Here is a 20,436-nt window from a genome sequence, read left to right on the forward strand (position 1 = left end):
GATCTAGGCAGATTGTTTGAGTGATTCTTAATATACAAGTTGCTTTTTTTGGTATTGTTATTGTTCTGTCTATTATTAGTATCTATCACAAATTGCATAACTATCATCTAACGGTTTTTTGAACATTGGTATTTTCAAATAAAAGATCAAGAATTCGAAGTAGTTAATCGTACAAACTACTTTGCCATCAAACTCACTTTTCGGCGAATTATCCAGAATATACTCGTTATACAATATACCATAAGTTTACAACCATCAACATTGTTTATTATGCTACCATTGTTTCATTATCTGAATTCAAATCGGACATAGAGTACTAGGGGTGGGCGTTCGGGTACCCGTTCGGGTTCGGATCGGGTATTTCGGATTTTCGGGTATTTCGGTATAGAGGTCTAGAACCCGTTCGGGTATTTCTGTACTTCGGGTCGGGTTCGGGTATTTTTAGTTCGGATTCGGTTATTTCGGATCGGGTTCGGATATTTAGATTTTGAAAAAAAATATTAAAATTTTTATTTCTCAAGTTTGTTGTATTTAAAAATATAACTTTCAGTTAAGTAATTTTTATTTTTAATAGATTGAATTGTTAATAGATTTGGACATAACATTTTAAAACTAAAAAGACATTAATTTAGTTACTTTTTTTTTAAATTTTGGATGTAATTTTTTGTTAATTTTTGAAATAAAGAAAACTTGACATGCATTTTAAGTGAGTAGCAAATCATTTTTTCCGTAATTGTATGTATATCATATGAACTTAAAGTATGTGTAGTATCAGTATAAATATTTTATATAAAATGAGAGATATAAACTAGAAATATAAAGTTAATTATACATATGTTCGGTTATTTTCGGATATCCATTCGGGTTCGGGTATTATCCGTTCGGGTTCGGGTATCCAATCTCTCCTTATTCAATACCCGTTCGGGTATTTTGCTACTTCGGTTCGGATTTCGGTTCGGGTTTTTCGGATCGGGTTCGGGTGCCACTTCGGATATCGGGTAAAGTGCCCACCCCTATAGAGTACATATGTATCTGTAAGTTGATAAACAAAGAAAAAGTTCGACGAATATGATTGGCTTGCTACGAGTTTGGTTAAAGTATCACGATTGCAAGAATAGTACATGATTGGAAGATTATCACCGAATATTCCATGTCTGATCGTGTAATCAACTCCAGTCAACAAACATAGAACTATAACGCACACACAACCAACAACAAAAGTCAACAGAACAAACGTCCGAAAATCAATCGACACGTTTAGTTAGTTTGCCGTTCCCACGATTCGTCGGAGAGATCTCATCACACATCACACTAATGACTTCAAAACAGTAAAGTAAAACAACCGTTTATTTTGTTGAAATTCAAAGAAAAAAATTGACAAAAATAACTGACATTGCTTAAAAACATGAGCCATTGACTTATCAAGTTTTATCCTTTTCGGGTAACGAATCAACGGACCTGATCAGACCGCAACTTGTTCCTTAAGGGATAACATGGAAAGTACTCGGTTTCTTACAAAACATCCCGAGAACTTCTCCAAGTGTCGTACTGACGTCATCAAACTGTTTCTTCTAATTATCCATTTGTCTAACTAAAAATACATTTAAACTTATATTTCCCAAGTGGGAAACTTTTTTAAAATGGCTTCACGATTTCAAAATTCAGAAAGACAAGTAGAAAAGAAACGTCCACGTCGGAAACTAATATAATTCCAACTTTATTTCTCGTTCACATTTAGCAATTCGACACACCTATAAATATAGCGTCGTGTGTCATTGAGAATTTACACACGAAAGTTAGTTCAAAGCAGATATGGAGAAACAGAGCACTTCTTCTTCATCATCATCATCTTCTTCTTGGATTCGAGGTTCTTGTATTGGAAGAGGATGTTTTGGAACCGTAAGCAAAGCCGTGAGCAAAATCGACGGTGGAGTTTTCGCCGTGAAGTCAGTAGATCTCGCCACGTGTCTCCCTTCTCAATCCGAGTCGCTGGAGAACGAAATCGCGATCCTCGGCTCTCTCAAGACTCACCCGCATATCGTGAGGTTCCTCGGCGATGACGTGTCTAACAAAGGAACGACGTCGTTTAGGAATCTCCACTTGGAGTATTTACCCGAAGGTGACGTGGCTAACGGTGGTAAAATCGTTAACGAGGAAACAGTCGGGCGTTACGTTTGGTGTCTCGTCTCTGCTCTCGGTCACATTCACGCTAACGGAATCGTTCACTGCGACGTGAAGTCGAAGAACGTTCTCGTCGCTAACGGCGGAAGCTCCGTTAAGCTGGCGGACTTCGGCTCGGCGATGGAGTTGGAGAAACCGACGGCGGAGAAGATTGCGCCGCGTGGAAGTCCGCTCTGGATGGCTCCGGAGGTGGTGAGCAGAGAGTATCAAGGACCGGAGAGTGACGTTTGGTCTCTTGGCTGTACGGTCATCGAGATGCTCACCGGAAAGCCAGCGTGGGAAGATCACGGTTTCGACTCGCTGAGTCGAATCGGGTTTTCAAACGAGTTGCCGTTTATTCCGGCGGGTGTTTCGGAGCTCTGTCGCGACTTCTTGGACAAATGCTTGAGGCGAGACAGGAGTCAGAGATGGAGTTGCGATCAGCTTCTCGAGCATCCGTTTCTATGTCAAGACCATCATCACTCCTTGTTCACTACCGAGTCGTCTCCGCGTTGCGTATTGGACTGGGTCAACTCGGAGTTCGAGGAGGAGGAAGAGATCGATGAGTTGAGAGTTGAATCTATGGTCTCAGCGATGGCAAGGATAAGTAAACTAGCGACGATCGGAGGAGAGGCAATTTGGGAATCTAATGGTTGGACTGAGGTTAGAGGCAATGCTTCCGAAGAGTCAGGGGCACAATGGGAATATTTGAGTTCATTAAGGGTAGAATCGGAATTAAATATGTCACCGGAGTCTACCGAGTCGGGTACACGGACGGTGAATGAAGACTCGGAGTTGACGTCGGTGATAACGTGTGAAATATTGTTGTTGATGGTGTTATTGGTGGTAGAGAATATTCAGATATATGCCACGTTTTACACCGATGTTTTTATTCGTACTCTGTATAGTTGTTATCATCATCAAAATAATAATAAGACGAAGTTGCGCAAAAATCTATCGTTCGTTCTCAGCCTTAACTTTTTGTTCGGTATTGCATGTGATTCGGATCGGTCTATCTATCTCATAAAAACTCTTTTACGTGGTGCGATGAGTGTCCTAACTCTCAACTGTTACTTCCTTTTGTTGATAACTCTCACTTGCACAACTCAATCTTGGTTTGGTAGCTTCTTGACCAAATATTTTTTATAGGTCACAAGAGATGAACTAAGACCACGAAATTAGTAATGATTAATTAGGCCTAATTGTTATGAGGGGTTACCATGAAATTTGTCAGCATAACGTTAATGTTGTTGTTGGTATAAATAAAGTTGTTAGGTCAAATAGTCGATGTGAGCTATAAACTTTGATCAGTTTAGAAAAAATAAAAATAAAACAGGCAATAAACAAGGAGATAACGAGAGAATGGAAGATGACTATGATGAAGTGGTGGGCAATGCTGGCTTACCACAACTCCACAAGTTTTCAATAATGAGAAAGGTATCAACATAAACTATACGCTAAATGTTAAAGAATATTCCATTCTCTTCAGAGCTTATCTATACTCAAAACATTTCCTTTTTTTCTTCTTATTGCTACGATTTTATTGGATAATCGTACTAATTAAGATAGTTGGCTATCCCGCACGAATACTAGATATTTTAATTTATGACGATTGTATAGCAATCATTTGTGTGGTTTACGCCATGGCCATGGACCGGACCGGACCTGACTCAATGTTCAATAGTTTTAGATTAATTAAATATTATACTTTATACATAGCCAACTTAGCCAATAAGGTGGCTACTGTAGTCAAGTTTCAGCAATATGACCAATAACAGATGTATAACCCAGATCAGATACTTTTTGCTGAAAAACTCTACACTAGACATTCTTGAAATCCTATAAAATTCTAAAAGATGTGTGAACAAAAGACAAGGCAAATAATAGTAAAATCCAATAAGAGATTTAAGAGAAAACATAATAGTAAGAGTGTAAGAGCATAATTAATCCTAAAACCGTTCACAGTTTCTTAGGCAATTTTTTTTTTGTCTAAAAGAATAAAAATAAGTTTAAAAGCGAACCAACCGCGGCCACCACATATCGGTAGGGTCCGCGAACAGTGTAAAAAACCCTCCACAATCGATCCTTATTTTGTTGTTTCTGTCACCGGTTTCAAAATTTTTGATGGGGTCTATGCACTAATTTGTTTTAAGAAACCCCATTAACTACCGCGATAATCATGGTCTAAGACAGTAAGACCTAATAAAAAAAGTTTGATAGTTCTTTTAAGTGAAAGATATTTTTGAAGCGAACGCTAAAAGAAATAAAAGTTTTTGAAGAACAAAACTTCACTTTGAAAATAGATAAAATGTGTATATAAGTTTTACTAGATTAATAGATTGTGTTTCTATACCTCTCAAAAAAATTCTTTAAAAAACTAGATTTATGATTAGTTGCCGATCAACTTTGTTGGCTTGAACAACACCAGAGCCAATTCTTTCACTTTTGTACTTGTAATTTTTTTTCTTACTTCTACATCTTTTCTCTATCTCTTAGCATATTTGAAACTTTTGCTATGATTTATTCTCAGATTTGTGGATTTAGCTTTTGTCGACGTGACAACTTCTGTTTGGTATTTGATCTTGTATAGTTTTGTTTGTTTGCTTTGGCATTTGTGTTTCATTTGTTCTGTTTTTCCTTTTTTGTTATTTGCTTGTTGATTTTAGAGTTTGTCTTAGTTTGTCTTTATCTCAGCAACGTCGAAGCAATGACTTGGTGGTCTGTGGGTTTGGTTTCTAGAGATTCTATGTATTTCACGGTCCTTTGATATTTTGATCGTGTATTCTATCTATCCAGTGTTACTAATGAAAACCCGATGATGAAAAGGTCTACTCATACAAGTTCAAGATCAGTCTGAATCAAGTATCAAAGATTCTGAAGCCAAACAGAGAAGTATGATATTGTCTTTTCTTTTGATCAAGCACTTATTCTCGAGTTTCATTAGCAAGAGGCTTGAATCAAACGAGCATCCGGTTTTCTATTCGAAGCAGGCTTATCGAACGAACCATCCGGTTTAATATTTGACCCACTTGGTTTAAGTCTGGATTACGTTTAGCAGTTCTAGGGGTGGGCACTTCAGTTATTTTATCGGTTCGGTTCGAGTTCGGTTCGGTTTGGTTAGTTCGGTTCTAGAATTTTTCCAGCTGAAGTAAACCATAGTTAGTTTGGTTTGGATCGATTTCGGTTCAGTTATGTTCGGTTTGGTTATATTCGGTTCGGTTTGTATTCGATTCAGTTTCTATTTCGGTTCAATTCGGTTTAATCGGATTTCTCTTAGTTTATTTATTGTACAAGAAATCATGTTTTAATACATAAATGTATGGTTGTCATGAAATAATCGCGTTGGTCATAATAAAAAATTAAGTATGTAAATTAAATTCAATATAAAACCAAATAAAAATCTTTTTAAAAGTTACAAATATAGTTTATAACTTTATAACAATTAACATGGAAATTATGTGGGCTTAATGACAAATATTACAAAAGTTAGACGAAGTGTCATGAATATATTAGGATTTCCTTGGTGCAAAAGGAAATTATTTGGGCTAAGTCTTAGGATTTTAATATCTTGATATCACTAATATTTTTAATTTAAATAACTATAAAAACACTTCGGTTTATCGGTTCGGTTCGCTTTAAACCGAACTGAACTGAACCATTCGGGTTGGGAAAATCTTCAACTGAATGATTTGAAATGGACTTTGGTTTGGTTCAAATCGGTTTCGGTTCAGTCGGTTCGGTTCGATCGGTTCGGTTCGGATTTTTTGCCCACTCCTAAGCAGTTCAGCTTATTTTTTTCGCCAGATCTATTTTTTTAATCAGCTTATAAAAACTTTAGAAAGAAAAAAAAAATCCAGATTGCTCTCCACACAAGCATTTTTTTTCTCCGTCGATCAACAGTGCGTTCAGGTACGATCTCTCTTCCCTGTGTTCTCTCTGACTCTCTCTCGGTCGATATTGTGATTGATCTTTCCCACCGTGATCGATTTTAATTTGATATCATGACTCTGACCTCGTGCTACGTCTAATTTGAAAATTTTCAACGCAATCGTCTTCTGCTTTGCATTCGATTTGTGTGTTAGCAAAAAAAATAATGCCTTCATGATCGGCGGGTCGAGTTTCGATCTAAGAGTGTTCTTTATATAACAAACAGTGTTTGATTTTAAGAAGAAGCCATGGCGGGGCATAAGATTGAAACAGGTCACGAGGACACCGTCCACGACGTGCAAATGGATTACTACGGGAAGCGAGTAGCCACCGCCTCCTCTGACTGCACCATCAAGATCACCGGCGTCAGCAACAACGGCGCATCCCAGCACCTAGCTACACTAACCGGCCACCGTGGTCCCGTCTGGGAGGTCGCTTGGGCCCACCCGAAGTTCGGGTCAATGCTAGCCTCATGCTCCTACGATGGCCAAGTCATTCTCTGGAAAGAAGGCAGCCAAAACCAGTGGACTCAGGCCCACGTCTTCACCGACCACAAAACTTCGGTCAGCTCCATCGCCTGGGCTCCTTACGAGCTCGGACTATCCTTGGCCTGCGGTTCGTCTGACGGGAACATCTCGGTGTTCACGGGGCGTGGTGACGGCGGCTGGGACACGACGAAGATTGACCAAGCGCATCCGGTTGGCGTCACGTCGGTCTCGTGGGGCCCGTCCACTGCGCCTGGGGCTCTTGTCAGCTCCGGGTTGCTTGATCCGGTTTACAAGCTGGCTTCGGGTGGGTGTGATAATACGGTGAAAGTGTGGAAGCTCTCTAACGGGTCGTGGAAGATGGATTGCTTCCCGGCTCTTCAGAAGCACAGTGACTGGGTGCGTGATGTGGCTTGGGCGCCCAACTTGGGTCTCCCTAAGTCCACCATAGCTAGTGGCTCGCAAGACGGGAAAGTGGTTATATGGACGGTGGGGAAAGAAGGTGAGCAGTGGGAAGGTAAGGTTCTGAATGACTTTAAGGCTCCGGTGTGGCGGGTCTCCTGGTCCTTGACGGGTAACTTGTTGGCTGTGTCTGATGGGAACAATAATGTGACGGTGTGGAAAGAGGCGGTTGATGGAGAGTGGCAACAAGTCACCGCCCTGGAGCCGTAGTTTTTTTCCTTTTTAATATGATTCGCTATTTCTTACAAAGGAACGGAATAAAAGACTCTTTCTATCCTGAGCCTTTACGAGGGAATGTGGATGTGGTTTTACTTAATTTTGGTCGAGACATTTGGTCATTTTTTAATCTTTTTCCTTGGCGATTTTCAAGAAATAAATTCTTTTTTTTTCCTGGTTAAACAGTTTATTGATTGTATTAGGTAATATCATAATACAAAATGTTACAAGTTGTAATACGTAAAAAATATGATGTTAAAGGCTATTTCTAGATTATAGAATAAGAAAATGTTACGAGTTAGTATAACAAACGAGATTATTTCAAGACTTTGGAGTAATGAATTTATTTTTAACTTATTATTCTATCTCACTCAAAAATGGAGTAAGCTTGGAGTGAAACTCAACTCCACTTTGGGAGAATAATATATTTGGAAATGCTCTAACAAAATTTATCACGTGAATCAGAAACCTTTGTAGTAGTATTATGGTTGTTGCTTGATATTTACCTTAGTGGCGGCATTCAAAAAGTTACCTATATAGCTTCATCTGCAAAGACAGAAGCAGTTCGTTCAGTGCTCTAGTATAATAACTAGTATCTCAATGTAGACTTGTATTGAGCTGTGTAGTGTTGGAATCTTGTTTCTCTGAATCTTGTTTTATTGTTTGTGTTTGTGAAACCTTTTCCCCGCTGTTTGATCCCCTGATAAAGTCATTTTAGAGCTGCTTAAATAATCAAGTGTTTATTTACATCATCAGACTGCAAAGCATCTATGGAAAAAGTTCAAAGAAGTTGCCAAATTTGAAGAAGCGAAAGAAGAGAGCAAAGACGCCTCTCAGGCCGCTGGTCTGCTTGAGAAGTTAACAGTGGAAGAGAAGGAGGAGAAACCAGTGGAGAAGGTAGCATCAGCAGAGGCAGAGAAAGCTGTTGAAGAAAAGAAAACTAAGGAGTCTGTGCCCTCAGCTTAAGATACATATGCATAGAATGTTAGAAATACACAAGACAACGCCAGGTACTATACAGCCTGGTGTGTTTAAAATCCATCCATGACTTGCCTTTCTTTAAAAAAGTTGATTCTTGTTTTATCAGTGTCATCATATTTACTTGCTGAGCCGTGTTGAGTCCATATGTTAGCGTAACAAGAGTATCTATCACATGTGACATTCGCATATGAGAGGAGATTTTCGGGGTTGTTTTGGGATTCGTCATCTAAAAGTATATATCCCTTCGTTTTTTTTCTGGAAACAGTGTGCAGTCAGAACATGCTCCATTTTTATTCTACAAAATATATGCATTGGATTGCGCTTTTTTTTATTAAACTACAAGTCGTGTTACATCACATTAGAGCCTTGCATTCCGATAAATATAGTTCACTGTAAGTATCTCCAACCCTAATCTATTTTTTACTTTAAAATAGAGTTTAGAGTGAAAAATACTCTAATGGTACACTATTTCTCACTCTATAATAGAGTGAAAAATAGGTTTACTCCAAATATAGAGTAATTTTTTTTTTTGTTCATCATTCTATTTTATACTCTAAAATAACTCTATTATAGAGTTATTCTATTTTAGAGTAAAAAATAGAGTAAAATGGTAAACTAAAATTTACTCTATATTTCACTCTAAAATAGAGTAACTCTATTATAGAGTTGAATTTGCTCCAATGATTCACTTTATAATAGAGTTACTCTATAATAGAGTGAAATATAGAGTAATCTTATTTTTTCACTCTATATTTGGAGTAAAAAAACAAGATTACTCTATATTTCACTCTATTATAAAGTGAACCATTGGAGCAAATTCAACTCTATAATAGAGTTACTCTATTTTAGAGTGAAATATATAGTAAATTTTAGTATCCCATTGGAGATGCTCTAAGGCCATCTTCAACCTAACTCCAAAACACTATTTTAGTGTGATTTTGACACAAAAATCTTCTTCAACCCAACACTAAAAATCACACCATTTTAGTGCAACACTATAATTTCACACCAAATTTGGTGTGATACTATTCACTACATTAAAATACTATTCACTTATTTTATTAATAAAATAGATAATTAAATAAATGATAAATAAAAACATAAATATATATAATATTATAGAATAATTTTTAGTGTGAAGTTTAGTGTTATGGTTGGAGAAGAATTTTTTTTAGTGTTGAAATTATACTAAAATAGTGTAGTTTTGATACTAAAATAGTGTTATGGATTGGAGATGTTCTCAGGAGGTTCTTCAAAACGGTATAATCTGATTAAATAATGGCGAGATAAAACGGGCCCGATAGACCCCTAGTGTATTTCCAAGTTACTTGTTAGTAAAACGGTAATACTGGTAGGTAGCGACAAGGCCGGCTTATAGATTTGGATAAGACTCTTTGCACAGCCCTCTAAATTGTAAAATTGTTATTTGTATTACAATGGGACAAATTACAATTCAGGTTCGGTCAAGTGTCACAGTAGTTGACCGGACCTACATAATGGTATTCCTGGAAGATTGTGGCACTGGCTTTAATCGGGCTTGAATCTATAAATTAGGAACCCCATTAATGCATGATGCTCATTCGTCAGCATGTAGACCTTTTAAGCCACATGGACTTATCTCTCTCTCCTTTTCGTACGCACATACATACATCTCAATGTTCTGTTCATTGTGTTTGTGTTAATTTCTGTCGTGGATTGGAGATACTCTTAAAATTATCACTCCATTTCAAATTTTCAAATACAACAAAATATCTAGGAATTTTGGTAGGATGCTTTGAGAAAAATATCAGGTACGCGAAATCTTTTTTAAAGTGATATCTTCTTAGATATGTATTAGGTGATAAGTCGCATCATGTGCGGGATGAATTTATAAAAACAATTATATTCGGTGATTATAAACTTTACTATACATTTTTTATTTTAATAATAGTTAACAAATATATACATACCGGATAATAATCATGTATCGGCATCTTGTGCGGGATGCACATTGTATATACAAATAATTTTATATACTATTACTTATTTTATTTTATTTTACGTTATGTAATAACAAATAATAAAAATATATTGATTAATTGAGAAACATTAATTATTAAGTATATAATTAAATTGGTGAAAACACATAAATCAGACAAACCACTCTTATTTATTTACTATCATTTTATGGTAAGTAAATCTAAATAATCACATTTATCCATTTCGTATATAATTAATTTTAAATGATACTAATATATATAGTATATTTTAATATGGCTATCTATTAAATGAGACTTCATAATCATACGGTTTTATGATCATTTGTATTTTTTATAACAAATTTTTTAAATCATTGAAAACAAAATTTTCAATGTGGGACTTATAATAAGTTTATAATTTATAAATATGCTTGAAAATTCATTAAAAATTTTGAAATTAAAATATTTTATGTATTCTTATATGGTATATAGTTATATATATATATATATTAAATGAGATTTTTATTCATATGGTTTTAAAATCATGTGTATCTTGTTAAGTTGTTATAATAAAAATGTTAAATCATTGATCATAAAAAATTTAACATAAGAATTTTAACAACTTTAGTAATTTATAATCGTTTTTAAATTCAAAATATAACATATATAAAAAATCTAAATTTTAATATATATATTCATCACTTTGAGAAAGTTAGTATGAACCCAGTAAAATCAAAACTATTTTCTCTTTTTAAAGTATTGAAGTGCACGATTATAGCATATGATATATGCATCGTAAATCACGAAATCAGTTTGGTCAACAATTCTATTACATATGGAAACTGTAATGAACTGAGTGTTTATTTCCAAATTTGTCAAATTGATTGTGGACCATGATATTTGCTGTGATGTGTCCGTTATATGAGTTGTTTCTTTTATTTTACAATACTCCAAATGATATATTAAGCATTCCAATTTAAGCTTAGTATAAAACTATTTTAATGATTAAATGATATCAATGGCAATATATGTTATATTTCTAGTAATGAATTTTTAAATAAGGGCTGAGAGAGCATGTGGAACCGTCACGATAGCAAAATGGCAATAGTGTAAATAACTTATAAAACCAAAGTTACTTTTTAATAATGTTTCTCCTTTAATATATAAGAGATTTTTAGTAATCTAATAATAATATTTGAGGGTGATCGCTTGGAATTTATCCTTTTTTTTTTTTTTTTAAATCACTAACCTTTACTGGATGTAGTTTTATTTTAAAAATTTAAAGCCTATATCAAATTTCTATTAATTTTTACCATTCATACTTTAGCTTTTATTTTTAAAGTAAAACCAAAAAAAATAAAGCAAACTTTTTCTTATGTAGTTTAGGAAAACAATATACATCTTTTTAGGCTGTAGAATCTGTAAAAAAGTTGATAATCATAATAAAAACATCTATAAATATTTTAATTTAATTTTGGGTATTATTAAAATTATTGAAGTATTTTAAATAACATAGATAGTATTTACATATCACATTTAGAATAACATTAAACAATGATAATTTATAAAAAAAAATATTAGTATACATTATTTTAATTGATAAAAATAATTATTTTATATATACATCACATCTTTCACATATTTGATTTTAAAATATCTACAATATGTAACTTATAATTACAACAAATTTTACTACATCAAAAGTTTCTACAAGAAAGTATATATTAACAACTTTATAGCTAAAATCAATTTAAAGCTAAATTTTGACAGCTAAATTTTTAGAGGTTAAATGTAATAATTCTAAGAAAATAATAGTATTATTATCTACAAGTTGTAAAATAAAAACATTTTGCGTGTGTGGAACCTGGACCCAAATTATACGTTATTACTAAGTCTTCCAGTATATCTAGTATAATCACACAAAAACTTGTATAAGTATAATCTATATTCATATCAAACCTACCAAAAATTAACAAAAGTTAGTTTCAAACTTTCATGTTGTTTGCAATTTACAAAGTTTGAACTACCCATGTGCGGCAGTTATAACAAAAGCTAGGATGCTTAGTATAATCTATAGATCGTAATCAGGAAGATGATTACTTACGAGTATGGTATGAAGCCACCTTAATCGATCTATACCAATGACTAGAAAATATATTGTATAGAGTACGAATTCTGTAGTTGTTAAAGTATTCAGAGAACGTTCTATGAGGTTTATAGGATCCGAGTGTACTGATTAAGGTATCCAAACTAGAAGCTTCGCAGAAACATCATGCACAACTTTCAACACACACAAAAAAATAACTTTCAACAAAATAACATCAATCAAAGGGATGCGATTGCACTTTTTCTTCTTTCCTTTCTTTATTTCTACTTTACTTTTAATTTTAAAAAAATTTATTCCTTTTTACTCACGCAATCTTAGGCTCCGAATGGTAACAGCGGATTCAGCGGGGCGGGACAAACAAATTGGTTAGTGCAATGCGGTTTAAGTGTGGTTTGTGTTAGAAAAACGCATATTGCAGGACAAGTGCGGTTCATCTAAAAAAAGCGGTTTAAAACAAAATGTGAATAGTGACATGTGCAATGAATAGTGTAACTGCGGGATACATAAAATATTTATTTTTTATAGACTAAAAAATCATTAAAACTATTATTATTTATTATATATATACATATATATTAGTTTAAAAATATTATATATGTGAAATTTGATATTTTATTACTCACTAATTATCTTGAAAATTAAAAATTGTAGAAATAATGTATTTATGATAGTGATTTAATGTGCTTTTAATATATGTTAAAACAATAATTTTTTTATATTTTACAAACTAAAAAATCAGTGATACTAATATAATTTTTAAAAATTATATATATCTCAAATGTGAAAGTTTATATACTATTACTAAAATTTATAGCCTATTATTTTATTTTAAAATATAATAATTGCGCTAGTTTTCTTTAGACAAAATTAAATTAAGATATTTGAATTTTTTCTTCTTGTCATCAACATTAATAGATTCATGAAGACCCTGCAAACCCAGCTTTAAGATATCAATAATATTAAATTAAGAATCTGAATTTTCTTATTTAATTTATAAAAATATTTTAATTATCTGAAAAACTTTACAAAATCATATTCAATTATGCTATATTATTAGTGTTATATTTATTATTACTAATTATCATTTAAATTTATGCTACTTAATTTTGTTAATTAGATCATTTACATCTCAATTTATGTATATTATATGGACAAAATATTAGTGATTATATATGGGTTTAATGTATTTTTGATAACAAACATTTATTTTAAATAATTCTGGTTGAAACAGTACCTAAACCACACCTCATCTCTTTCTTTTCAAGCTTAACTGCGGTTCAGACCAAAAGTTGTCCCGTTACAGTTTTTTTTTTTTTAATTTATAATATTTTATTTATAAAAGCACTAGCAATAAAATCATGTGAATGGTGACACTCTGCTTCACCCGCCATGCGTTACTCTTCTCCCGCACTTCTCATTCACAGCCTTACTTTTTCGTTCTCTTCTTTTATTTAGCCTTTGTTTATTTTTGAGGGTGTAATTATTCCGATCCACTTTACATGCATGTACTTTGAGATTTATACTTTAAAGGATGGTACGGATGGACCCCACAAAATGACAAGACACTTAAGAGATTTGTTTGTTAAGAAAGACGAGCGTCTGATATTATAATACTCGAAAACATTTCTTAAATTCGTCCCAACCGTGTGCATGCATATTTCCTTACGCCTCTTTGATGTGAAATCTACATTATTGAAGTTTGTAGCAACGATACGAATAAGACATAAGTAAAATGTTCACTCAACACGAATCAATCTCAAAATTTTACCAACGTTATAAGAACCATGTGATTACTATCGACTTGCTTTCTGAATACTACCGAGGCAAAATGTACAATCAACGTTGAATCAATCACAAACTTTTACCAACCTGATCGGAGTACTATTCAGTTACCTTCTATACAATAATAGGATGTGAATACGACAGTATCTAAGTGTAAACTCGATAGGGAAATCAATCACAAATATTTACCAACTAGATCGATTACTACTCACTCTCTCCAGAAGCATAGTCTTCTGTTATATTATATTATGTATGTCATAAAAGTTGATCGTTTCAGGCTTGACCTGTGAGGTTCATATTGTTTAATGATCTTGTAGATATGCAGTGAAATTCTTATAGCGAAAGTCACTATGATTAGTCTTGACTAGCTGTATGGAAGAACATCGGAACAGCAGAACAAAAAAAGCTGTATGGAAGAACAGCGGAACCGGGACTTAACACTTGAAATAACATGAATCAACCAAACAGTGAGTCTAATGATTGGGGACGAGTCTAAAATTTTAGAGACTATAGACATTTAATAAAAATTCTAATAATTTTTTTTTGCATAATTTGGAAGTTTATTTCTCTATATATATAATCTCTATAACTTTTGGGGATCAATGCTAATGTTTCATTAGCTTAGAGCATGATTAACTCCGGTCTCTTAGTCGGGGTTCTTAACTCATGATTTGACTTTTTTTTTTTAATATTTTTTGGTTAAGAGACAGCTCTTATATCTCTTATTTAAGAGACAGTTCTTAACTTTTTTTGGGTCCGATTGGTAATGGCTGTAGCTTTAAATATTTTGCTGTAGAAAAAAATCTGTAGACTTTTTGCTGTGGCTTTAGATTTTATAGCTGTAGAATTTTATTGAAGCACTAAAAAATTGCTTTGGATATTTGGCTCTGCAGAGCACTTGTACAGCTGTAGGATATTTTAAGAGCTGTGGTTTCAAAAAAAAATTTAAAGCTTGATTGCTCTGAATTTGGTGCTGTGGAAATAAATAGGGCTGTGGACAGCACCTACAGCAACTACCAATCACCCCCTTTAGTTCAAATTTAAAAAAAACTAAAAACCGTGTCTCTTAACCGAAGCTAAGAACTCCAGTTAAGAAACTGAGGTTAATCATGGTACTATGCCTATATCGGGCACTGCCAATGATATGTGTAATTAGTTAGCCTAACGTGTAAATCTATCGGTTCTAAATACAAAAAATTATGAACTAAGTTTTACTGTTTAGCAAGATTAAGATGAGCCTTGTTTTAAATCTTATTCAAAAATCCAGAACTGGATTAGTCATTAATATTGTTTGATCGGAGATCTTTTGGCTATCCTCAAAGTAAAAAAAAAATAGAATGAATTCGTATTCATTATTTGAAAATCAGATTAATAATCCTGTTACAATTATTCTAAAACATCGACATCTCGGTATCAAATCCAGTACCTTTCAGAGTCAGAGATGGACCAGCCATCTAATATAGGCTACCGAGTGATAAGTGACTGATAACTAATAAGACATTTGAAATAGACGTATTATAAATAACAATAGAAATGAAGGAAAATGATGGTAATTGAAAAGTGAGAAAAACAGTAAATTCAATTAAACCGGAAGAGAACCCTCCCAAAACTGGTCGACAAGTTGGTGGATCCTCCATAAGGCCATAAGGACCTCTCACTCTTTGGCTTATTCATCTTCTTACATTTCACTCTCAAATATCTTAGTTTTTCTTACACATATTAAAAGTTAATTATGTTTTCCGGATTAAAATGGCGACTAGTTCATCTATAGCAGATAACTGGTCGACGATTGAAATTGTGACGTTTTGCGATATGTAAATGTCTTATTTTCTTTTATTCAACCATCTTAACACCAATTTTCCGACAAAATTTTGTTGCCTTTGATGACTTCTTAAAACGTTTTGCATACATTATATTTTTGCCTGCATTCCGTCACAGTTACCTGTCCCATCATAGTATAAATATTAAATCATGATTTGAAAAACATATATTGTTTATTGGTATCTCTTTCATCTTTTGTTCTTTATTTATCATTTTAGTAGTGCCTTTTATTTAGGAATGGGCCCAGTTACTCGTAACTTAGTTTGTACTCGCTACTTGACTCGTAAAGTCAAGTACTCGGTTTGACCAAGTCGAGTATCAAGTAATCTATTTAAATTACTCACAAGTACAAGACAAGTATCAAGTATTCAAATCAAACTAACTACTTGACGTTGTTTGGCTTGTTACTCGTTTTTATTGATGAACAAATTTACATTTTTAAATCATAGTAAAATAACTTGTTTATATTTCTATTTCCATAAGTTAATCAAACATATGTGATATATCATGACGTTTTTTCTTTCTTAAATATTATATTTTCGAATTGACTAAAATATAGAAAAACAATGAAATATTCTGTATGCATAATATATTTACTTAGTTTTGAATTTCGACAAATAAGCAAAAAAAATAGTTATTAAAAACTTGCAAATTATTTACAAATAACTAGTAATAAAACAAATCAAATAACTTGCAAGTCCGTCAATTTTAGCAAGTACTTGAAATTGTAAATATTCGTTTTTAGCAAACCAAATACACGTAATTTTTTTTACTACTCGTATAAACCAAGCTGAGTACCAACTATATCAAAAATACAAAGTACCCGGCTTGTGTCCACCCTTAGTTTTATTGGTGCGCTCCTAGTTTATAAAAAGTGTTTTAAGTCTATAATTTAGAATTTTAGACCAAGTCAACCATCCATCAGTACTGTTTGTTTCGCTACTTGGAAGTTATAACACCTTATAGGCTTATAACACCTTTAATATAAAATGTTTTCAACAATTTTATGTTCATGCAGGCAGCGTGACAACATATTGGGGAACATTTCCTTTTTTATGCGCGTTTCGTTATGTAACAACGAGATCATATGATAGATAACTTGCATATTTTACATGTAATTTTTTTTGTCAACAAGAGGATTCGTATGAATATCCATGCTCCAACAAAGGAAACATCTTTTAAGGAACGTAAAACATCGTAAGAGTTTTCTACTAGTTTAGTAGTTAGTCATTTTACGTCACATTTAAAAATAATTGTCCACGAAAATTCTTGTTTCCAAAGCATACATAATATGACCGAGCCCGAGTATAAAGTATAAAATATACATCAAATGATATGAGACATGTTAATTATAATTCAAAGCTCAGACTTGTACTATTCTTTGCTTGATAGTAAATCAGACTTGTTTTTTTAGTTCTTCCAGTAAGAGCATCTCCAGCATTGCTATTTCTATCTTTATAATAACATTTAGAAGTGAAATTGCTTCAAACCACTTCTATTTTTTTTTCTATAATAAATATCTTTATTTTTCTCTATTTATATAGGAAGAAATAGCATTTCTTTATTTTTTTACTCTATATTTAGAGAGTTATTTTAGAAGAATACATTTGAGCATACTTTACTTCTATTTTAAAGGTGAAAATAGCAAAATACATTAGAAATGGTCTAACAATATGATATCTCGGTTTCTCGTATCAACAACAAAATAAGAATCGTGTAACATGGAAAATCTAAAGGTAAGTGAACCATATGAATCGAAAATTCTGTAATCAATAGTGGCCTAATTATAATTGAGGTGGATTAATTAGGTCCATCACTCAAAAGGGCTGTTAATATACATGTTTTACCACATTTTTAATGCTTCAAGCTTTAAAAACCAAGCTGCAATTGCGATGATTAACACAGAGTTAGGTCTGCTTTCCGATATCACACGAACTACGAGTGAGATTTAAATTTAGACTAAACAATTTACACACGTCATGCGTGCATGTTGAGTTTTGGTGAGAAAACGGTAGAAGAAAAGGATAATTGTTATTCTATTTAAGCATCCTACCTCTGATAAACAAATATCCTAATAGTTAAGTTAAGGAAAATCACATAAAAAAACCTTGAAAGTGTCACTTACTAGCACTTTAAACCTTAAAGTTTTTTCACTAACACTTTTAACCTTCAAAGTGACATTTTTATCATAAAAAACCTCCAAAGAAGAAAAATGACCGGCTGAACAGGTTAAAAACATTTTTTTTCAAAAATAATTATTTAATTAATAAAATAAACAAAAAAATTAATAAAAATCGAAAAATTAAACAAAAAAATCATAAATTCAAAAAATTCAAAAAATAAATAAAGATTTAAAAATTAAATAAAAAATAACAAAAAAATTCAAAAATAAATAGGATCAATTTAAAATGGAGAAAAAACATAAATTTCAAAAAAAAAATGAAAATTAAAAAAAAAATCATTTTTATCAACATTCATTTTCAAATATAATGTCAGAAATTATCATTGGAGATATGCCAAAAACCGTATCATTGGAGATATGCCAAAAACCGTTATTTCTGACATATCTCCAATGACGTTTTTGGCATATCTCCAATGATAATTTCCGACATTATATTTGAAAATGGAAAAAAAACTTTTTTGAATTTTCAATTTTGTGAAATTTATTATTATTTTTTCTCTATTTAATTTGATCTTATGTATTTTTGAATTTTTAGTTATTTTTTATTTAATTTTCTAAATCTTTATTTATTTTTCATATTTTTTTTTAATTTATGAGTTTTTTTGTTAAATTTTTTGATTTTATTAATTTTTTGTTTATTTATTAATTAAATAATTATTTTTTGAAAAAAAACTGTTTTTAACCTGTTCAGCCGGTCATTTTTCTTCTTTGGAGGTTTTTTATGATAAAAATGTCACTTTGAAGGTTAAAATTGTTAGTGAAAAAACTTCAAAGTTTAAAGTGCTACTAAGTGACACTTTCAAGGTTTTTTATGCGATTTTCCCATTAAGTTAATATAAATGTTTATTTGGAAATATTTTTCGTGGCGACGTGTGGTATGCAAATAGTTAATGCACTGTGCTAATAATATCTTGACTTTTTTTTGACAAATATAATATCTTGACTTAGTTGCAAAAAAAAATATATATATCTTGACTTGTCTATACGAATTTAAATAAAAATACATGTATTTTGATCAGCATTTCTCTCAGCTGGATGAGAGGTTGAGAACCCGAAAGAAGAGAATTATTGGCGTTACCATTAAAGTATTGATGAAGATATCTTTAAGTAATTACAACTTCGGTGTAGTATTCAACTTCTTTCGTTCTTATCATTATGGTCCCAAGATTTGGCGCACCAGATGGCTGTATCTGGAGGCATCGATGCCACTTACGAGAAAAGCAAAGGTGAAGTAGTAGCTAATAAAGGTGCACAACCAGGGGCGAAACCAAAGAGACAGGAAGGGGTGCACATGCACCCACTACTATTATTTCAATTGCCATTAGATAAAATGGAAAATTATAATTATTGCACCCATTAATGTATTAATTTGCATACTTTATGCACCCAGTCAAATTTACATCAAGATTCACCCCGGTGCTGCGCAACATCAATACCAAAAATTCTGTTTAAAAACTTAGATATCGAGTATTTCATATCTTCAATTAAGGCTTCGCTATATTCATTAAGAAAATAAAAGTATTTAGGTTATTTGAGAAGTGAACAAAAACAAATGTTAAACAATTTTCGCATTTAATTATAATGGTTATTCAAATATCAACACTTTGAATCTTTGATGATTATTTATTAGTTTGGTTAGAAAATGGCAGAGGAGGGATAGCTAAGTTATCTCTTTTATTTTTGTAACACAACTAAGTTATCTCTGAAAACATAAAAGAGTTGGACCGGAATCCCAATCCATCGTTTTCTTTCTTCTCAGGCATTTGGTTACTCAATTGACTGACTATTCAAACTCAGTCAATTTTGTTGGCCATCTTGGAATTTTATTACTTAACCAGTTAACTATTCAAAGTAATCCAGAGTTTTTAATTTGAGAATGTATATAGTACTTATCAGATAAATTGATCCAGTATCTGATAGTGATTACATATTTCGGAGTTCATATTTATTAGATATTTAAGAAGACTCTGTCTTTATATATTTTTTTGTTTCCTTGAGACAAAATTGTAATTTTCAGTATTAATCATCTTTTCTCGCTAATTTTAGGTAAGATTTAGTGTGAAACACAATACTTTTATTGTGTTAAGCCTAAGAAAGGCCTTATATTAAATAAATGATGGTTGTTCAAAAAAAAATTAAATAAATGATGATTAGGATGTACAATCTAACCAAAAACTCATTAATAGTAAAAATTGAACAATATACATTTTTTATGTTAAAAAAAAAACGAATCAGTCACAACAAATTGTAAATTATCATGCCTAAAACATTAACAGTAAAGCATAAAAATATTAAGCTTAACAGTATTTATTGACGGCGTACACAAAATTTAAAAATTCACAATATTTGGTTAAG

At 32.3% G+C, this 20,436-nt stretch overlaps 2 protein-coding genes across 3 annotated transcripts; both read left to right on the forward strand.

Moving 5' to 3' along the window:
• Positions 1–1,707: 1,707 nt before the first annotated feature.
• Positions 1,708–3,324, forward strand: LOC106429830 (mitogen-activated protein kinase kinase kinase 20-like). The gene has a single exon (XM_013870597.3). The coding sequence runs from the start codon at positions 1,813–1,815 to the stop codon at positions 3,307–3,309; it is 1,497 nt and encodes a 498-aa protein (XP_013726051.2). The 5' UTR covers positions 1,708–1,812; the 3' UTR covers positions 3,310–3,324.
• Positions 3,325–5,949: 2,625 nt separating this feature from the next.
• On the forward strand, positions 5,950–7,515 carry LOC106429822 (protein transport protein SEC13 homolog B). Of its 2 annotated transcripts, none has more exons than XM_013870583.3 (2): positions 5,950–6,069; positions 6,314–7,515. In XM_013870583.3, the coding sequence occupies exon 2, from the start codon at positions 6,336–6,338 to the stop codon at positions 7,242–7,244; it is 909 nt and encodes a 302-aa protein (XP_013726037.2). In that variant the 5' UTR covers positions 5,950–6,069; positions 6,314–6,335; the 3' UTR covers positions 7,245–7,515. The 2 variants fall into 2 exon arrangements, with proteins under 2 accessions (XP_013726037.2, XP_013726038.2); XM_013870584.3 differs by having other exon boundaries at positions 5,966–6,069; positions 6,331–7,515.
• Positions 7,516–20,436: the final 12,921 nt, after the last annotated feature.

The sequence above is a fragment of the Brassica napus genome, unplaced genomic scaffold (assembly GCF_020379485.1).
Source record: "Brassica napus cultivar Da-Ae unplaced genomic scaffold, Da-Ae ScsIHWf_1111;HRSCAF=1579, whole genome shotgun sequence".
Classification (NCBI taxonomy): Eukaryota; Viridiplantae; Streptophyta; class Magnoliopsida; order Brassicales; family Brassicaceae; genus Brassica; species Brassica napus.